The following is a 16705-nucleotide window of genomic DNA, read 5'->3' on the forward strand; positions in this document are numbered from 1 at the left end:
AACTACCTCCTCAAATGAAGAGCCCCCCTTCCAGTGATGCAATTTCACAGACTGTTTGGGGAGTCGAGTCAAATTTATTTGACCTTCTTTGTTTTAAGCTCCTGGCTGAATTGTACCCAGTCTGCCATTAACGCTGCTCTTTATATGTTCAAGCGCCTCATATGGTGCCTCATACCTTTCTCCAAAGTGTGTCATGGATACCGTATGTAAATAAGGCCTTGAAGGCATCATCTATCTGTGGATGAAGGCAATAAAAACTGTGGCCTGTTGAACTCGGGCGTTAACACTTTCACTTTCACTTAAAGGTTAAAGAAAGCAAAGAACAAATGTGGATTTGATCAATTTTTATTAAAAACCAAAAAATGACGGGTGTTTCCATAGTTAATAATTACAGCTCATCACAACATGTGAACGTTATTGTGTTGGGAATTCATCAGCTTAAGGGAAGTTAAAGTGGGTGTGGGAAGGTGAAGTGGGGGCTGCAACAAGGGGGTGTTAGAGGGGGGTGAAAGTGTGTCCCTTCTGCAATTGGTTGTGGCCCTAAGTGTCTCATTATGCAGTTTATTGTTCCTTTGTTGTGTCCGGAGTATAAAAACACACCAGCAGGCCCATGAGGTGACAGTTTTGAAACACTCTCACTCCTGTGAACAGACTGGTCTTCAAACTAACCAGCACAGACTCTCTGTAACTGGGAAAAAAAAAGATTTTAAAGCATTTACGTTTTCTGGGTTTGAGTATAATTTTTTTTGAGAATTCTCTGTTAAAATGGATTCGGACGCCGGTTCCACCTGCAGCCGCTCTTCATCCCCTGACCTGGTGGTGGATGACTCTGCTGGGAGTTTCTTCTCCAACAAGATGTTCCAGAAATACTGTCTGGAGAACCGACAGAGCAGCGAGGCCAGCCAGTGCAGAATGGAGCACTGCAGTGATGGAGGAAAGGCCAAAAGCAGATCTGAGCTCAGCAAGGAAGAGGTGCAGGACCTGAGGCTCAAAGTCAACAGCCGGGAGAGGAAGAGGATGCATGACCTGAACCAAGCGATGGATGGCCTGAGGGAGGTTATGCCATACGCTCATGGACCTTCTGTTCGCAAACTTTCAAAAATCTCCACCTTGCTGCTGGCTCGTAATTACATCCTCATGCTCTCCAGCTCCTTGGAGGAGATGAAGAAGCTGGTTGGGGATGTTTACAGTGGCAGCGCTGCTGCACAGAGCCGCTCCGCTGCTCACCACGCCATCACCCCTGCACCCACAGCTGCCCACCTCCCATTACATCCTCTGGCCCAGTCTCTTCACTCTCTGGTGGGCAGCGCATCTCTACAGCATCACTCCTCTTCTCCCTCTTCAGCTCCAGCTCCACACTCCCCTCCAACAGCAACCTTCCTGGGCTTCCACGCTCCAGTCCAGAGCCTTCTGAAGGACCCGCTGCACCTGAGCAGCTCCTACAGGCACTTCCCTGGCATGCCCTGTCCATGCACGCTGTGCCAGCCTCTGCCCACTACAACCTCCACACTACACAGCTTGTCTATGAACAAATGAGTGACGCACTCATTTAATGGACTGTTTCTGTTTGGATCAGAGCACAGAACCAAACACTTTGCAGGTGAAAGGACTGACCACACGCTGCCTGGTACCAGACTTGTACATTTTGTACAAATAAACTGCTGCTATTTGTCATTGATTTGTTTCTTCTGCTTTTGTGAAACAGTGATGTTTGACATGCACCTGGGATTTTATTGGAGCAGCAAAGTCTGTAATTTATCTGATGCCTTTATCGATGCCTCATTGTGGGAACATATGTTTGATCTTGTGCAGGATTTCTATTTTCCTAAATTAAAATATGTTTTAAAAGTAACTCGTGTTTTCTTTTTCATCATTTCATTTTTCCTCCTGACTGCTGTTTATCCTAAATGAGTGATGTTGATTTTTTAATTAAATTAAATTACTATGTGATGTATTTTTTTATATTTAGCAAAAATGTTTCAGCAAAATTAAAAGATGTATCAGTGCAAATGCTTTAAAGTGCAACAAAGCAACATCTTTTATAAGCAGAAGGGCTTTTGACAGAGCGTTGACAGGCCAAAAGTAATATTTTAGACAGAGTGTAATTTGTTGCAAACCAGCTTTGGACAGACTAACCCCTAAAAAGTTAAAGAGGGACAGGAGGGCGAGACAATACAGCAGCACAGAAGCTGAATGTGGCGTTCTTGAGCCAGGGGACCATCAATCTTCACCTCAACAGGGTGTAGGAGATGAAAGGACGACACAGGCGCCAGGACGGCGCGTCACTTTTGTCAGACACAGGCGAGGGACACAACGATGTCCTCAGCTGTAGGCCAGCCATTTGTCACTGTCTCATATGATTATGGATATAGGCACACAAAGGACAAAATAAGAGCAGAGGACATAGCGTGCTCACGTAAAAAAATACGCACTTGAATCAGGAGCTTTGTTGTTAATATGTCCAAATATTCTAACTTTGCATTCACTTGTATTAGTGAAAAAATAAATTATAGTTGATTCACAGAGATGATTGCTCGAACAAACCATAAACCCGAAACAGAACACACTGAGTGTCATGAACATGATTTAGTCAATCAGCTCAGCAATGGCTGGCTTTCACTTAGCAACAAATCAAGCGTGTAAAATACATGCTTATCCTCCCACGGCTGACAGATGAGTTGGAGATCAGGGCAGAAAGAAGAGATGTAACTCATTCTCACCCACCACCTCCTTCTCAGAGTGCTGAAGGGGTTTGAACAATGGCCATGCGTGGGACACAAAGGCAGGGGCAGTCAAAGCTCTCGTGCCTGGGACACAGACCCCCTCCATTCAATCTACATTTCATCATGGTAACAAGCTCTGCCGGGCCAAAAGGCCTGACACCCTCGCTCACCACAAAAGCGGTTAGCTCTAATATATGAGGCTATTGACACTGTAAAGAGCTCCTGTCAGCACGGGGGGGATTGTCAGCTGTGGGATGTCTCAGTGGGGGGAGGCAGCTGCTAGCCAAACCAAGCGATGGAGCTTCTGTCGTGGGGACCAGCTCTGCAGCGTCACCTGGTCCCTGCTCCCTCGACACAGAGACCCCAGTCCTCCCTTATATCAACCCCTCCTTTACTGGGACACAGGTGGGAATGGGAAGCAGAACACATTGTGGAGATTAGTGGGGATCGGCCTCCTTTTGCTCGAGGTAGATAATTAGAGACACCGACTTGTGCAAAAGCTGGTGTTTCCTGATTGGCACCAGATGGTGTTAACCCACAATGTGGCATCAGTGGTCTGGAGAGTCTGCACATGTGTGCGTGCATGTGGGTGTGATGACTGTGGTGCGTAATGGATATGCTTCTTAAATCATACAATATGGGCATGTCCTCTGTGTATTATGGTCAGCCTCTGCTGTCATCACTGTGGTCTTTAGCATACGTTAACCATGTGGCAGCACTGGTTTGAGTTTCAGTGTTAAAACACTCCAGTAATGTTATGGATTCAACAGTCAGAGGGAAAAAATGCACATTTTATGTCATTCAGCATATTATAGAAAATATATGGAGTACATTAGAGCTGCCTGAAAGAGAGGTTGGAAAAAATCTTAAATATTATTGTTGTTGTTTTTTAAAGTGTCCAAGATTTGAGTTCTTGAAACCATGTTGCTCAGTCTAATAAATATATTTTCACATTTTCCCCCCCAAATTAAAATCATTTATGTACTAAATAAAATCTAAAAAAAAAAATAAGTTAGATCGAAACTTAAAAAAAAAAAAAACATACTCATCTAAGGATACATAAAAACAAAAAGGAACCGATTTTGGTTCTTCACTGCAATCAAAATGGAAAAGTAAACTGTAACTGTAACTATGGCAATACTTTAAGTGTAATATTTATATTTTGTCTCATTTCTGAGTTACATTTTTATTTACTTTGTACAAACAAAACACATTTTTCTCATTATATGATATGCAAGACTCACATAATTTAAACAATTCCAATAAAAAGACTTTAGCACTCACACAGAGACAGACATAAAAACGCAGTGATAGAATTACACATTCTTCTTTTGTTCGTTTAATCTCATGCTCATGTAGACAGATGGATAAGTTAACTGATCAATGGAGGATTTTTTTCTCCTAACTTGGCTCAGTTCAACCTGCACTGACAGAGTTAATTAGGGGACTGAAAGACCCAATTAAGGGGATTGAGGAGCCGGACAAGGGAGACATATTGGAGGACATACGCACACATTGTGCAGCGTCTGGAGAAAGGCGAACTTCAATTAAGAGAGGACCCACTTCCAGAGGCTTGTTGCCTGTTCTTATTCATTTTGTGCTTGATAAAGCCCTCCCACCTTCTTCATCCACCCAGAATACTGATGAGGGGAAAGAACAGCTGCTTGGGGTCAACACTCATTTCCAATATGCTGAGCACATTTGCTCGCTTGCACATCCACAGATGTAAAGAGAGGGGGAGGAGGCTAATGACTGTAGTCAGGCCGGGATTACTAAACGCTGATTAGTTGACAGAATGACTCAGGAAGAAAAGCTTTGGTTGTGGCACATTTATTTTGTTCTATATACGCAGGCTATTGGTTAAATTAGTTGAATTAAAGAAACCTCTTTGCATTTATTTGAGATGTTCACATTCCTCATGGAAAGCTTGTTGTTGAGATTGTCTTTTCTCTTTGATGGTTTCCAACAACCATTTCAAAAGCTGCATAATGAAGACTTCACATGAATATATTCACACTGATTGATGCTCATAAGCTTTTGGACTTTGATTCAAGATTTTTCACATTTTGTGTTTAAGATATTTGACAGCAATACTTATATGTTATTAATGTTTGCACTAAATAAGCATTTGCAGACATATGACAGTCATTTGAACCATACAGTAATACCTAATGGTTTGTGTGAAATTACTTTTAAATTCTTTAAAATAAAGAAGTAATTAACATGATTCACTGAAATATAAAATAATGTAATTTTACCAAAATTTTCTAAATTACTTTAAAGTCAAATATGAACATTATTGATCTGTTTATCTTGTGTAATGTGTGCAATTAGTTTTTTGTGTGTTTATGTATGTGCTTTGGTTAGTTGCTTTTAAACAATGTGTGCTGTTTTCATTAATTACACTTTCCCTAAAATTATCAATAAAAAACTAAAACTATTGTTTAATTTTCTTGCTTGTTGTTTAATAGATATGTAAGTGTATGTCCATTTAAAATGATGTAATATAATTTGCATGTTTAAATGCGCCATTCCTTGGAGGAGCAATTTGCAATAGGTTATTTTTTATTTAAAAAAAATCATGATTATTTGTAAAAGTAGTATTTTTAAATTATGTTTTTCTCAATCAGTACTTTGTACCAGTTTTATTGTGATCCATCCCACGCAGCAGGGCTCTCATTGTCTTATGTTGTGTTTCATTATTTTGATTTGCAAAACTTTTTTTTCCCAAAACTATTGTTAAAATGCATTTGAAATTATTATTTTTTTTTTTAGAATTTTTAAGCTAAATGAAATGTCAAAACTCTCTTAAAAAATCTCAAACGCATTTAACGTTACCAATTCTAAATGTAAACGATGGAACTATTTTACTGCGTCAGGAAAGGATATATTTGTGCTTCAAAAAAAATAAAAAAATAAAGATGATGATAACTAAAAGTGTGACATAAAGAAATAGCTAAACTCTTTTTTCAACTGTTCTCTTTTCAGGGGTCATCCTCCTTCATCTAACCCTGTCTTCAGTGGCCTCTGTCCTACTTAATGTCCTCTCAGCGCCCATTAAAAGCAAACAAATATAACAAACAAACAAAAATTAAATGATCATTAAAAAAAGAAAATATTATGCGAAAAATAGGAATAAACCAAGAGGAAGAGTTATATCTAGATTATATGTTCAAAGAGGTCTAAAAATGCAAAAAGCAATTCTCAAAAGCTGACAGCACTGAAAGGAAGTACAAATACTGCTATGAGAAATAAGATAGAAAAAAAAGACTTTTAGAGCAGTACATATCTCAGTTGGTAGAGCTGTTTGCTCTCAGCAAGAAGGTCAAATCCCAGAGGCCTTTCTGGGTGGTTTGTGTGTTTTCTCCATGCATGCATAGGTTTTCTCTGGTTTCCTCCCACAGACCAAAAGAAAGCATTTTAGGCTAATTGATAATTCTAAATTGTCCCTATATGTGAGTGAGAGTGTGAATGGTTGTTTTTCTTCTTTGTCATGTGGCCCTTTGATGGACTGTAGATCTACTCCATCTCTCACAGTGACTGCTTGATATGTGCACAGGTGAACCTTGCAACCCAGAAAAAAAACACAGGTAAATATAATGGATGAATGAATGGATGGAAGGATGGATGGACTTTGTTTTTGCTTTCGATATGACATTGAGAAATACAAATCTGGAGTGGAATCTTCAGGAAATAAAGTTGCCTTTTGATTTAGAGAGGGTCTTGTACAAGGTAGCCGCTTCAAAATGTTTATTTATTTATTTGCAATAATTCAAGATAAAATAATTTAATGGGAAGTATTAATTTAGTTTAATTTATAATTTATTTTAATTCTCTGATGTGCTTCCTGTTCCCCCTCCAGTCCAGTAGGTGGCGGTGTTGCATCAAAGCGCTCCTCCCCAACAGCTGCCGTTACTGAAAGAAGAAGAAGCGCTAACTAAATACTGATGATGTCATCGTGTGAAGATGGCTGAAGGGTGAGAGGGAAATTATTTTTTGTTTTTATTCGTTTAAACCCAACAGATAGCACCGTTTTGCAACATGTGATGTGATCTTTATTATCTTGTGTGGCTTCTGAAAGTTTGTGGGATGTTTTCGTTGTAATTAATGCGCTCTAGAGCTTTTCGGAATGAGTTCAGGAAGTGTGGTTGTTTACAAAAACATAGCATTGATTACATTATTTTAGCTTGGTTAGCTCTATTGTTAAGCTCTTTAAATCACGAAATAACACCTGTGAGGCTATATACATGTGTGGTTTGCAGTTTCACCTTTTTTTTCTGTCGCATTAATGACTTTTTTCCCGATATAACCGATCCTGTTTTTCTGCCAGCTGACGCTAGCTAACACGTTATCTTTCTCGGCTGTATGATAACAGAAATATGTCATTGTCAGCATCTACAGCCCGTAGATCTAAATACACCGTTTTGGTGTTCAGTTTGTACTAATATCGTCTAAGTTTTATTTTGTGTTGAACACAGAGAAGCTTGGTGGGGAGGCTGGATTCAGCAGAGTTTCCAGGCCGTCAAAGACAAGGTAATAAAGATATGTTTACTTAGAATGGTGCTGTTTAAACCACTGTCTTTTTTGTTGTTGTTGTTGTTGTTTGTTTTTCATTCAACCTTTATTTATACAGGCTAGCCTCATTGAGCCACAGGGACTCATTTTCAAGAGGGACCTGTTCCAGACAGAACATATAAACTACAGACAACAAAACAGTAAACAATGACAACATTAAACTACAGTAAAAATGCAGTTAAAATAAGAGTAGTATACAAAGCAATAAATCAGGGTGCGGTAAAACAAGGTGCAATACTAAAAACAAGAACCTATTCGCCTTGATTTTTCAATTGACATTATCAAATGTTTGAAACCCCTTAAAGAAATCAAGGTGAACATCCTCTGTCCCTGTTGCCAGGTGTTGCAGGAGCAGAGTAGGGAAAGGCCTTTTTGCTAAGTTCAGTCCGCAATGAGGGAACGCTGCAGGTAGTGATGGCCTACAGTGATAGGTACGATAGTTACAACCAGTTATGAATCTTAGCTCGCCATGTTAGCAGCATCCAATATCTGCAAGGAGCTTGCAGGGGCATTCATTCAACCTTTATTTTTCTTTAGACTGGTTATTCCCAATGAGCCTCGAGGACTCATTTACAAGAGAGACTTGATTTCACCAAAGAATGGATGGACAATGTAATGTCACCATAGTCATTGGCCAGTAAGAAGGTAGTGGTTACACAGTGTTATCTGGCATTCAAAGTTAAGCAAGATCTATTTCTGAAAAAGAAACCCAGTTTTAATTTCAGTTTCTTTATCAAGTTTTCGATATGTGGTTTAAAGAGAGATGTGCATCGACCAAAATTCCAGAGTATTTGTAAGAATCTACAAACTCCATGCGTGGATGAGATATTGGGAAGAGTTGCTGGCATCGTCCTGGTCTGCAGTATTGCTTGCTGCTTAAGTTTGGAATTGGAATTCATTCCACCTCTTGGAAAATTCTCACTCTAAACAAATTGGTTGCTTTGTTTTTTTATGTGATTAGCAAGAATAAAAACACAGAAATCTGAACTGGTCAACCACTAATTATATTATAAAAAGTTGTTACGGCATTATTTAAGTTTTATTTATTTTGAAAATAGTAGAAACAAAGAGACAAAGCAAATATAAAAAATAGAAATGACTTACTATTTACAACAGAACAAATATATATTAATAAAGGTATTGCTTTATTATATATTGAACATGTGTTTTATTCCTGATAAGAATAAACAGTATTTTGCATTTTGTTTTGCTAACCTAATTTTAATTGATAGTAAATATGCATTCCTTCATTTCAGATCTGGAAAATGTTCAGCTGTGAATATTTAATTTTTTTTATATATATATATATTTAATACCTATTTGTGCTATTTCAACACAACCTTTTGAATTCAGATGAATCACATACATGTACTGTACATCATTTTTGTATAGAACACAGAGATTGCTTTACCCTCTCAACTTCAAACTGAATATTACTAAATAAAAACAACCCAAAAAAATCACATAAGCTTTTTTAATACAAATAACAATATTTTAATAGCTGATTGAGTTGGTTAAATCAATGGCAGTTGGTCATTTAAACACTTTTCTCATTAATGCTTCTCAGTGCTTTTTTCTATGACACAGTTAATCTTCTCCAAAAGCAAAACCACAGTGGTGTAATTTTTACAGCACATCTATATTGATAAAAATGGAATCTGACAGATTCCTTAAAATAGCTAATTGAAGACAAAACTAACCCAGACCTCCTGTGCAAGATTTCTTGTTCTTGCGCCTGCAACAGTTCAGGCATATTTTTGATATGAATAATTAGACGACACGTTGTTACAAAGTGATGATAAAACACTTTGAAATCTGTTTTCTGATCCACATGGTTGTCTTTGAGCTGCTTTGACAAGACAGATGTGCAACTTTCTTTTGAATCTTTTAAGAATGCGTTTGCGTTGGACTTGTGGTTGTCTTTTTCTAGACTGATTTTCTGATTTGATTCCAATATATATTTTCTTAAAGTAATAAAGAAAATGTCTCGCGTGTATTTATTCATATATATATATTTTAACTCTCTACCCTGCAGTCGTCTGAGGCCTTTGACTTTCTAAAGCGAGACCTTACTGAGTTCTCCACTGTAGTGCAGCATGACACAGCCTGTTCAATTGTGGCTACAGCCAATGCTGTCAAGAACAAACTTGCTGTAAGTCTCAACAGTTTTTTGTATGAATATCTCCCACATAACTTTGTAAATGCAAATCGACCCATTTAATTTCCGCACGTATTTGTCCTCCTTTCCAGGTGGAAGGCTCTTCTGAGACGACAGAAAAAGTGAAAAAGAGTCTGTCTAGTTTCCTTGGGGTCATAACCGACACTCTTGCTCCACCACCTGATAAAACAATTGATTGTGATGTAATCACGTTGGTGGCAACACCAGCAGGAACCACGGAGGTTTACGACAGCTCGAAGGTGGGTACAAAATAGGCCAGTGAAAGTATAACATTTTGAGAAAAACCTTTGACCAAACCACCAAATGATAAGATATTAAACGACTAGAACGCAAAGGTACAAAAAAAAGTTGCAAACAGTAAAATGTGTACGTTTGCCGTCATTTTCAAAGAAAGCAACATGGCCACATGCTGTATGATGTTACTACATTGATTTATGTTGCTTATAGGAACTACAAGCCATTAGAAAATATCAATTTAGTACCAACTTTTAAAAAAATGTTAAAATGAAAGAAAAACGCACAAAAAATAAATATGCCACTCACCCAGATTCTTTTCTCGTGATAAGTTACAACAAAATCCCTGCAATTTGTCACATTTGTTCCCCAAACATTCAAATTTTTCAGCATGCTCTGTGGTGCCAACTTGATGTAATACACAACGGTCTCGTAACAACGCCTGCTGGTTAGAAGCCTTTGTTGGAGGGTGGCAGAAATCTTACTATTATACTGTAACAATAAAACGTAAATCATGTGAGGCGATCGCACCAGAATTCAATCTTGTCTGTTATAGTCCAGCTTTAACTTGATTAGCTCATTACGTGTATTATGTGCGTGTATACCACATTTATTTTTGAAGCTCGAGATCCCTTATCTCCTGTCACAAGATGGCTGTAATTGATCTAATTTTATTTGCTGCCAGCTTGTTCTTGCTACACATGAACAAACACTAGTTTTTATTTTCAGCTCGATGGCTGTAAAATCTATTTAGTTCAAGACTTACTGTGCCCTTACTATAATAAATAAATAAATAAAAGCCCTCAGGGAACATTTTTTTTCTTTTTTAACCAGTATTTCTCTTCGTTGGTTTGGATGTAAGGTTTAATAGAGTTCTCAGTTATGATTATGGTTCAATAAAACCAAATTTCTCTGAAATCAACCGTTGATCTCACTGCAGTCTTTTGACATCACTACAGTTTCAGTGCAATCATCTGCTAACTGGTTTTATGCAAACTCATTTAGCCAAGCGATGCTCTTGTGCAGGTTTTGAAGGGAATATCAGGTTTGAATTTGGTCCAAGTTAGGTGTAAAATTGAAATTTAGCCCGCAGTTTGTTTTTTGTTTGTGTGAAAATAAAACAATCACTCAGTCTTTGTCCTGCAGGCGCGTCTCTACAGTTTGCAAGCTGACCCCGCTACATACTGCAACGAGCCTGATGGTAAGATAATGGTTTTCTTTCCTGAAACATCCTAAACATGCAAAATTTGATTTGTTCATGTGTGCGTTGTTGGTTTTTGTTATTGTATTTGTTTTATTAAATGATTCATTTTCTAGTGAAACTATCAAATATTACATTTATTTAAAATATTTTTGTTCTTCATAGGTCCTCCTGAGCAGTTTGACACCTGGATTTCCACTTTCAGTCTGGAAGATGTGAAAGGAGAAATCTCAGAGCTCCTGGTCAACAGCCCCTCCATACGAGCGCTTTACACCAAAATGGTATCACTTGTTGTTTCTAGCAGTTTTCTTCCTTTTTTCTTCAGATTAGAAGATTTTCTCTTTTCCGCAGGTGCCAGCTGCAGTTTCCCATTCAGAATTCTGGCAGAGGTATTTCTACAAAGTCTTCCAGCTGGATCAGGTACAGTTGCTGGAGAAGCTCCTGAGCTTTTCTCAGTTCATTTCAATAGTTTGTCTAGAGTGCCCCCTGGTGGTCAGCTTTTGACTTACCCTGGAGTTTTAATGCACATGGCGTGGTCACAGTTCAAGTTCACACTGCTTGAGATTAACGTTACAACATATTCAACAATGTTTTCGTTCCTAAAGCAGAAATATTAATGTAATGTGTCACTGTTTGATAGTTAACCCTTTACCCTGTTAACTCTTCTTGTACTATTATTTTCTAATAGTGTTCGTTTCCAAACTTGTTTTACTATAGTTGTTATAAAATCTGTGGTTACAGCAGGCCTGGAATATTTGCACAGATCAGGATAAATGTTTATAAAAATCACAACCACAATGAGATTTTTACATTTTTAGGATCATTAAATGCCAGTTTTTCTGTGATGTGTATAGGAGGAGGCGAGAAGAGTGGCCCTGAAGCAGAGGGCGGAGCAGAGTGCACACATAGAGACCCTGGGCTGGGAGGAGGAAGAGGAGGGTATGCTAGTTAGCTAACTAGTTCGAACTTTGTCCAATTTACAATAAAACCTGTCATTTAGTCATTTTGGCATTTCTACATTACTTTTAGATGACTTCCTTGGCGCCACATCTTCTCAACTCAACACTACACCCCCTTCTGAGAGCAGTTCAACCCCCCTGCCTGGCTCCTCGATAGCGCCTTCAGAGGCGACTTTGCTGAGCCCGCTCCTTTCTCCAAACGAAGAGCGTGACACCACCCTTTCTGTTAGCAGCGACAGCGTCAGCCTGCCAACGCAGGTAGAAGTGCAGCCTCCGCCCGCTGCCATGGAGCTTGCCAAGAAACTAACAGAAGCAACCTTGGAGGGTGTTGTTCACAAGAAACAAGACGAGCAGAGTCCCAGAAAGAAGGACTTCCCTCACCAAGATAAAGTTGAACCTGTAAAACATCCGGGGGCCACTCCAAATGGGGCATCCTTGCAGACCCCTGCCTCTAAACAACCGGGGAACGCAAAAGAAGAGGGGCCACAAGACCTAAGAGCGTTTGAGCTCAACTCTGACAGTGGGAAGTCTACACCCTCTAACAATGGCAAAAAAGGTACTGTTTAATTTATTTATTTATTTATTATTATTTGTAAGCCATAATCATCAAAATTTACAAGAAAGCAAGGCTTGGATTACGTCACTCTACACGCACTTTTTAAACGGGATTAGAAAGCAAAGAAATAAAGTTCCAGTTGATCTCGTTTTCTCTCTCCAGGGTCCAGCACCGATGTGAGCGAAGACTGGGAGAAAGACTTCGACCTGGACATGACGGAAGAAGAAGTTCAACTGGCGCTCTCTAAAATAGATGATCCTGCAGAGGTTGGTATTTATTAAAAAGATGAATGGTCATGTGTGAAGCTGACCGTGTTTTGCTTACGCTTTCCTTTTATTCCTCCTTTTTTTTTTTACCAGCTGGATGAGGACTGGGATAACTGGGAGTGAGAGCCTCACACACAGACTGTGTCGCTATTAAAAGCTAGTTCACGGCAGATGAACCATGCTTCTCGTGTTTTAACTCGTTGTCCACTCATGTCATGATTGTCAGTAGCAGATTATCTGGCTGATTTGGACCATATAAACCTGTTGTAAAATCAACAAGAAGACCAAGGCAATAAGAATTTACTGCTGTGTCAGCTTTCAGATTAGTGCAGATAAACCTCCAGAGGAGCTAATAACTCAGATCTGAGTCACATCTCGCTTGGAGCGTTTATGATGCTATATATGACACCTTGTAATCATTCTGACCTTAAAGCTGAAGGACATGCAAGTCGGAATGTTAAAAATTCTCATCAGCTACAGGAGAGGAGTTTTTTTTTTGTTTGTTTGTTTGTTTTTCTTTCATTAAATCCATTAAATGTTGCAAGTCTGTTTGAGGTTGATGTTTTATTTGTGGGCTGCAAAATAGCCATAAACTGTAATGCTGCTTGTCTCCTTTCTAAGATGGAAGTGATTTTTGAATGATGATCAACCCGTGTCCCTGTCTTTTCTTCTTCTTCACACATTTTTCACCTTTTATTATGCAAGTGAATCCTCAAAATAAGAATATATTAGAGTCCTCTTAACTCTAAATATGACCTTGTAAAAACACACAGCAGTGTTACGATGTTATCCAAAGGCTTTAGTTCCCTGTTTAATCGTAAAAATGTCAATATATGAGCTCGTTGCCGACTTGTTTAAATGTGTTGTAATATTTAGGTAGAGGGAACTTTTATCACTTGTCCTTGACTAAGTGATCATGTTAAACTTCATCATTTATTTGACTTTTGAGCTTCAATTTGAGGAAGTAGCGTTTGTTATTTTGACAGATTAGTGCAGTTTTAAGTTTCTCGGTTGGATGGATGTCGCAGCAGACTGTGCCAAGTAGATCAAGAAGCAATTTGAGCAGGCTACATTCTCTTTTTGCTTTCCTCCATCTGTACCGTATCAGAGAAACCTAGAGGTGTAATATTTATACTAAAATAAATGCTTAATTATTGTACTTTTGTGCTTTTGATTGCATGTTTGTGCAAAACATTGTGCAAATGGGTACTGTTGAGTTGTATGTTTTTTTTTTAGCTGTTCTTCAGGTCCTTGTGTTCAGATGATCTGTTGCATGCGTGTCATTTTTCGGCGGTGTATTTCCCTCGGTTTCACACGTCGAGTCAATCAAAGCTGTTCTACACGCGTCTGTTTCCAGAGCTGTCAGGTTCTTTTATTTATTTATTTGTTGGTCGAGCACTTCACTATATTTCTCAAATGATCACGAGCATTAAAAAACCACAAAACGTAGGATATGTGTCTTGCATTGTAGATTGATCCGGAACAACACTTATGCTACGCTACAAAATTCTTAATTTATATTTTCAATAATTATGTATTTGTAATACTTTGAGGAGTCTGTGCAAATAAAGTAGGCGTTTTAGTACAGGGGTTTGTCTGAGACTTTAAAATGATCTGACATTTTGCTCTGGCGATCTCAGAAATAGAGCTGTAAGTGGGTTTTTTTTTGTTGTTTTTTTTCAAAAGAAAATTGTGTCAAAAAGCAAGAATTAAATACATTTTCAGCTCTATTTTTAGGTCATTTCATAAGTTTGTGTTATTCGCAAATTGAGAATCAAAGGCCAAGTATTTTTCTGAAGATTTTCATATCACTAATGCAAAAGTTTAGACTAAGATATCTTATGTTGTGAGTAACTGTCAGCCCAGTGGGCTCAGTATATAATTCACTAAAGTTTATCTGTTTGGTGTTGCTAAAGTTGGTTATCGGTGATGGATGTTTTGAATTGGGGTTATTCCAAAAGTTAATCAGTTGTATCTCCAATAATTATCGTACATTCTGCAAGATTCATTTTATTTTTGGAGATATTTTATTTCAAGACAAACGGCATCAATGTCAAAGGTTAGCAAATGTTTGTGCTGTGCTCTGTGTTGTGAATGACTCTCAGCTACAGCAATATTCAGTTTAGACTTCTAATACAGTATCTGTAGACGTGACAGAAGTAGCAGTATTCTTATTTTCTAAAGTCATTTGGTGACGAGCATCTTAAATTCATCCAGTGGTTTATGAAATATTTCGCTGACGGGCACAAAGCAGTAGTAGACTAAATAATTAATGACTATTTTAAAACAAATACTGCCCGTAGAAGCTATTTATCCTTTTCACATTATACATTATTATAACTTGTTTTAATTCCTTTAGGATTTCTGTTTTTGTTGTAATGTATTGTTTAAAAAAAAAAAAAGTATTTGAAGTATTTTTTGATGATTGTGAAGGATTGGTAAAGACTGGGAACCCATAAATAGGTGAGCAGGTGTAGGACCAGCATTTAATGGTGTTTTATCAGAGCAGAGAGGAAGGAACGGGAAACACAAATGTTTTATATATATATATATATATGCCTGCTTTGAGAAACAGCCCCGTTACAGTAGTGGTATTTAGCTCTTTTAAATGGTTTGCCACTATGCTGCCTTTTGACGAGATGCGATAATTGCATGTGGTGAATAATAATTCCGTCGTAATACCTATTGTCACCACCAGATGGCGGTGTTGCTTTACTTATGGCACAGACCAAAAGTGCCACTCCTTTCCGCCGCAGCATCCATCTCACAGATCTCAATGTTTCTCTCGCGCAGCCGTGTTTCTCATCAGCCCTACTGTGGCTTTAATTCACGTGGACTTTGTTTTACAATAAACAAATATTTTTAAGTGCCTACGCTCACTGGTTGCCTCGTAGGAAGAGAATGAAACGTGTATGGGGCGTGTTTTTGGTGGTTTCAGATGGGTGAATGTAGGTCACAGTGGAGGGGACACCTGTGCAGCGTGCTGCCTCTGCAACATGGATGCTGCTCGTAAAGATGGCTACTGTCTGGGTTGGGTTTTCTCTTTTTTTCCCCCTCCCCACGCAACAGAATACGGTGGGTGTGGTTTTTCAAGAAGGGAGTGTGCTGATAAAACAAGGAGATTCATACTCATCAACCTTTTGTCAGTGTCATGAAGCATATCGCACTCATGTACTAATTTGTTTTTGAAAAGGCCATATTTTAAAGGTGTAGTCTGGTTAGTTTTGAGATGACGTTTTGTCAAATCCATAGTTAGTCCCTTCGCCGAAGAGCTATGGAGAAAAGTCTTAGGCAAATTGGCTTCTAGGGCCCATTTTTAGTTTTCCAGGCTTATAAAATAACTAAAATGACACACTGGTGTAAAAAAGCACAACAGTGCATTGGCTAATATCAAACGGCTGCACTTTTGCACAATACTGGCTATGTTACTAATTTTCTTGACTGAAAATTCATGCTACTGCACAAATCTTGAGAAAACGGTGACAAACTAAACAAACCGGGTCATGTAAAAGTGCAGGGGTTTTGAAAATGTGGCGTTTTTTCCACACCAGTGTGTTGTTTTTATCTTATTAGTATATATTAAAAAAATATATATATTTAGAAACCCAATGACCTAAGATGGATGAAGACTTTTGCACTTTTCTCCAAACTTTGTACTCTCCAGCACATAAGGTACATAATACTTAACAGCACATCACAGCCAAAACGACTAGGCTTTTCGTTTAACAGTCAAAAAAAGAATTTCACCTTTTCCCCATGTCTAAATTTGTGGTTATATTCAACAAAAATCATTAGTCTCGATAGTTCAGGGCATTTGTAATTTGAGCCTTGAGAGAAGTTTTTGTGGCTGTATTCCTTTCATCGACTTCTGCTTATTCAATAATATTCTGTTCTTTCATCCTTGCCTGAATGGTAATGGTTTGCACACATGCATCCCTAAGTGGACCCCAAATAACACAGACACCGTATATTTTACATTCTTTCTTATTCTGTTCCCACTCGGAGGCCTTAG

The 16705-nt window shown here is 38.4% G+C and overlaps 2 protein-coding genes across 2 annotated transcripts; both read left to right on the forward strand.

Moving 5' to 3' along the window:
• Positions 1-765: 765 nt before the first annotated feature.
• On the forward strand, positions 766-1536 carry olig4 (oligodendrocyte transcription factor 4). The gene has a single exon (XM_037694881.1). It carries the CDS (start codon positions 766-768, stop codon positions 1534-1536), a length of 771 nt encoding a protein of 256 aa, XP_037550809.1.
• Positions 1537-6662: 5126 nt separating this feature from the next.
• bsdc1 (BSD domain containing 1) lies at positions 6663-13811 on the forward strand. The gene is made up of 11 exons (XM_037695423.1): positions 6663-6700; positions 7202-7256; positions 9334-9450; positions 9549-9716; positions 10858-10912; positions 11078-11193; positions 11264-11332; positions 11767-11851; positions 11942-12427; positions 12590-12693; positions 12787-13811. Exons 1-11 carry the CDS (start codon positions 6690-6692, stop codon positions 12814-12816), a joined length of 1296 nt encoding a protein of 431 aa, XP_037551351.1. The 5' UTR covers positions 6663-6689; the 3' UTR covers positions 12817-13811.
• Positions 13812-16705: the final 2894 nt, after the last annotated feature.

The sequence above is a fragment of the Nematolebias whitei genome, chromosome 21 (assembly GCF_014905685.2).
Source record: "Nematolebias whitei isolate Nwh7 chromosome 21, NemWhi1, whole genome shotgun sequence".
Taxonomy (NCBI): Eukaryota; Metazoa; Chordata; class Actinopteri; order Cyprinodontiformes; family Rivulidae; genus Nematolebias; species Nematolebias whitei.

Excerpts from the sequence above, each read along its gene's own strand:
- bsdc1 (XM_037695423.1), top strand. Across the intron at positions 11,852-11,941 it reads CTGGGAGGAGGAAGAGGAGG|ATGACTTCCTTGGCGCCACA; the intron begins GTATGCTAGTTA and ends CATTACTTTTAG. Across the intron at positions 12,694-12,786 it reads AAATAGATGATCCTGCAGAG|CTGGATGAGGACTGGGATAA; the intron begins GTTGGTATTTAT and ends TTTTTTTACCAG.
- olig4 (XM_037694881.1), top strand. The coding sequence starts at position 766 with ATGGATTCGGACGCCGGTTCCACCTGCAGCCGCTCTTCATCCCCTGAC.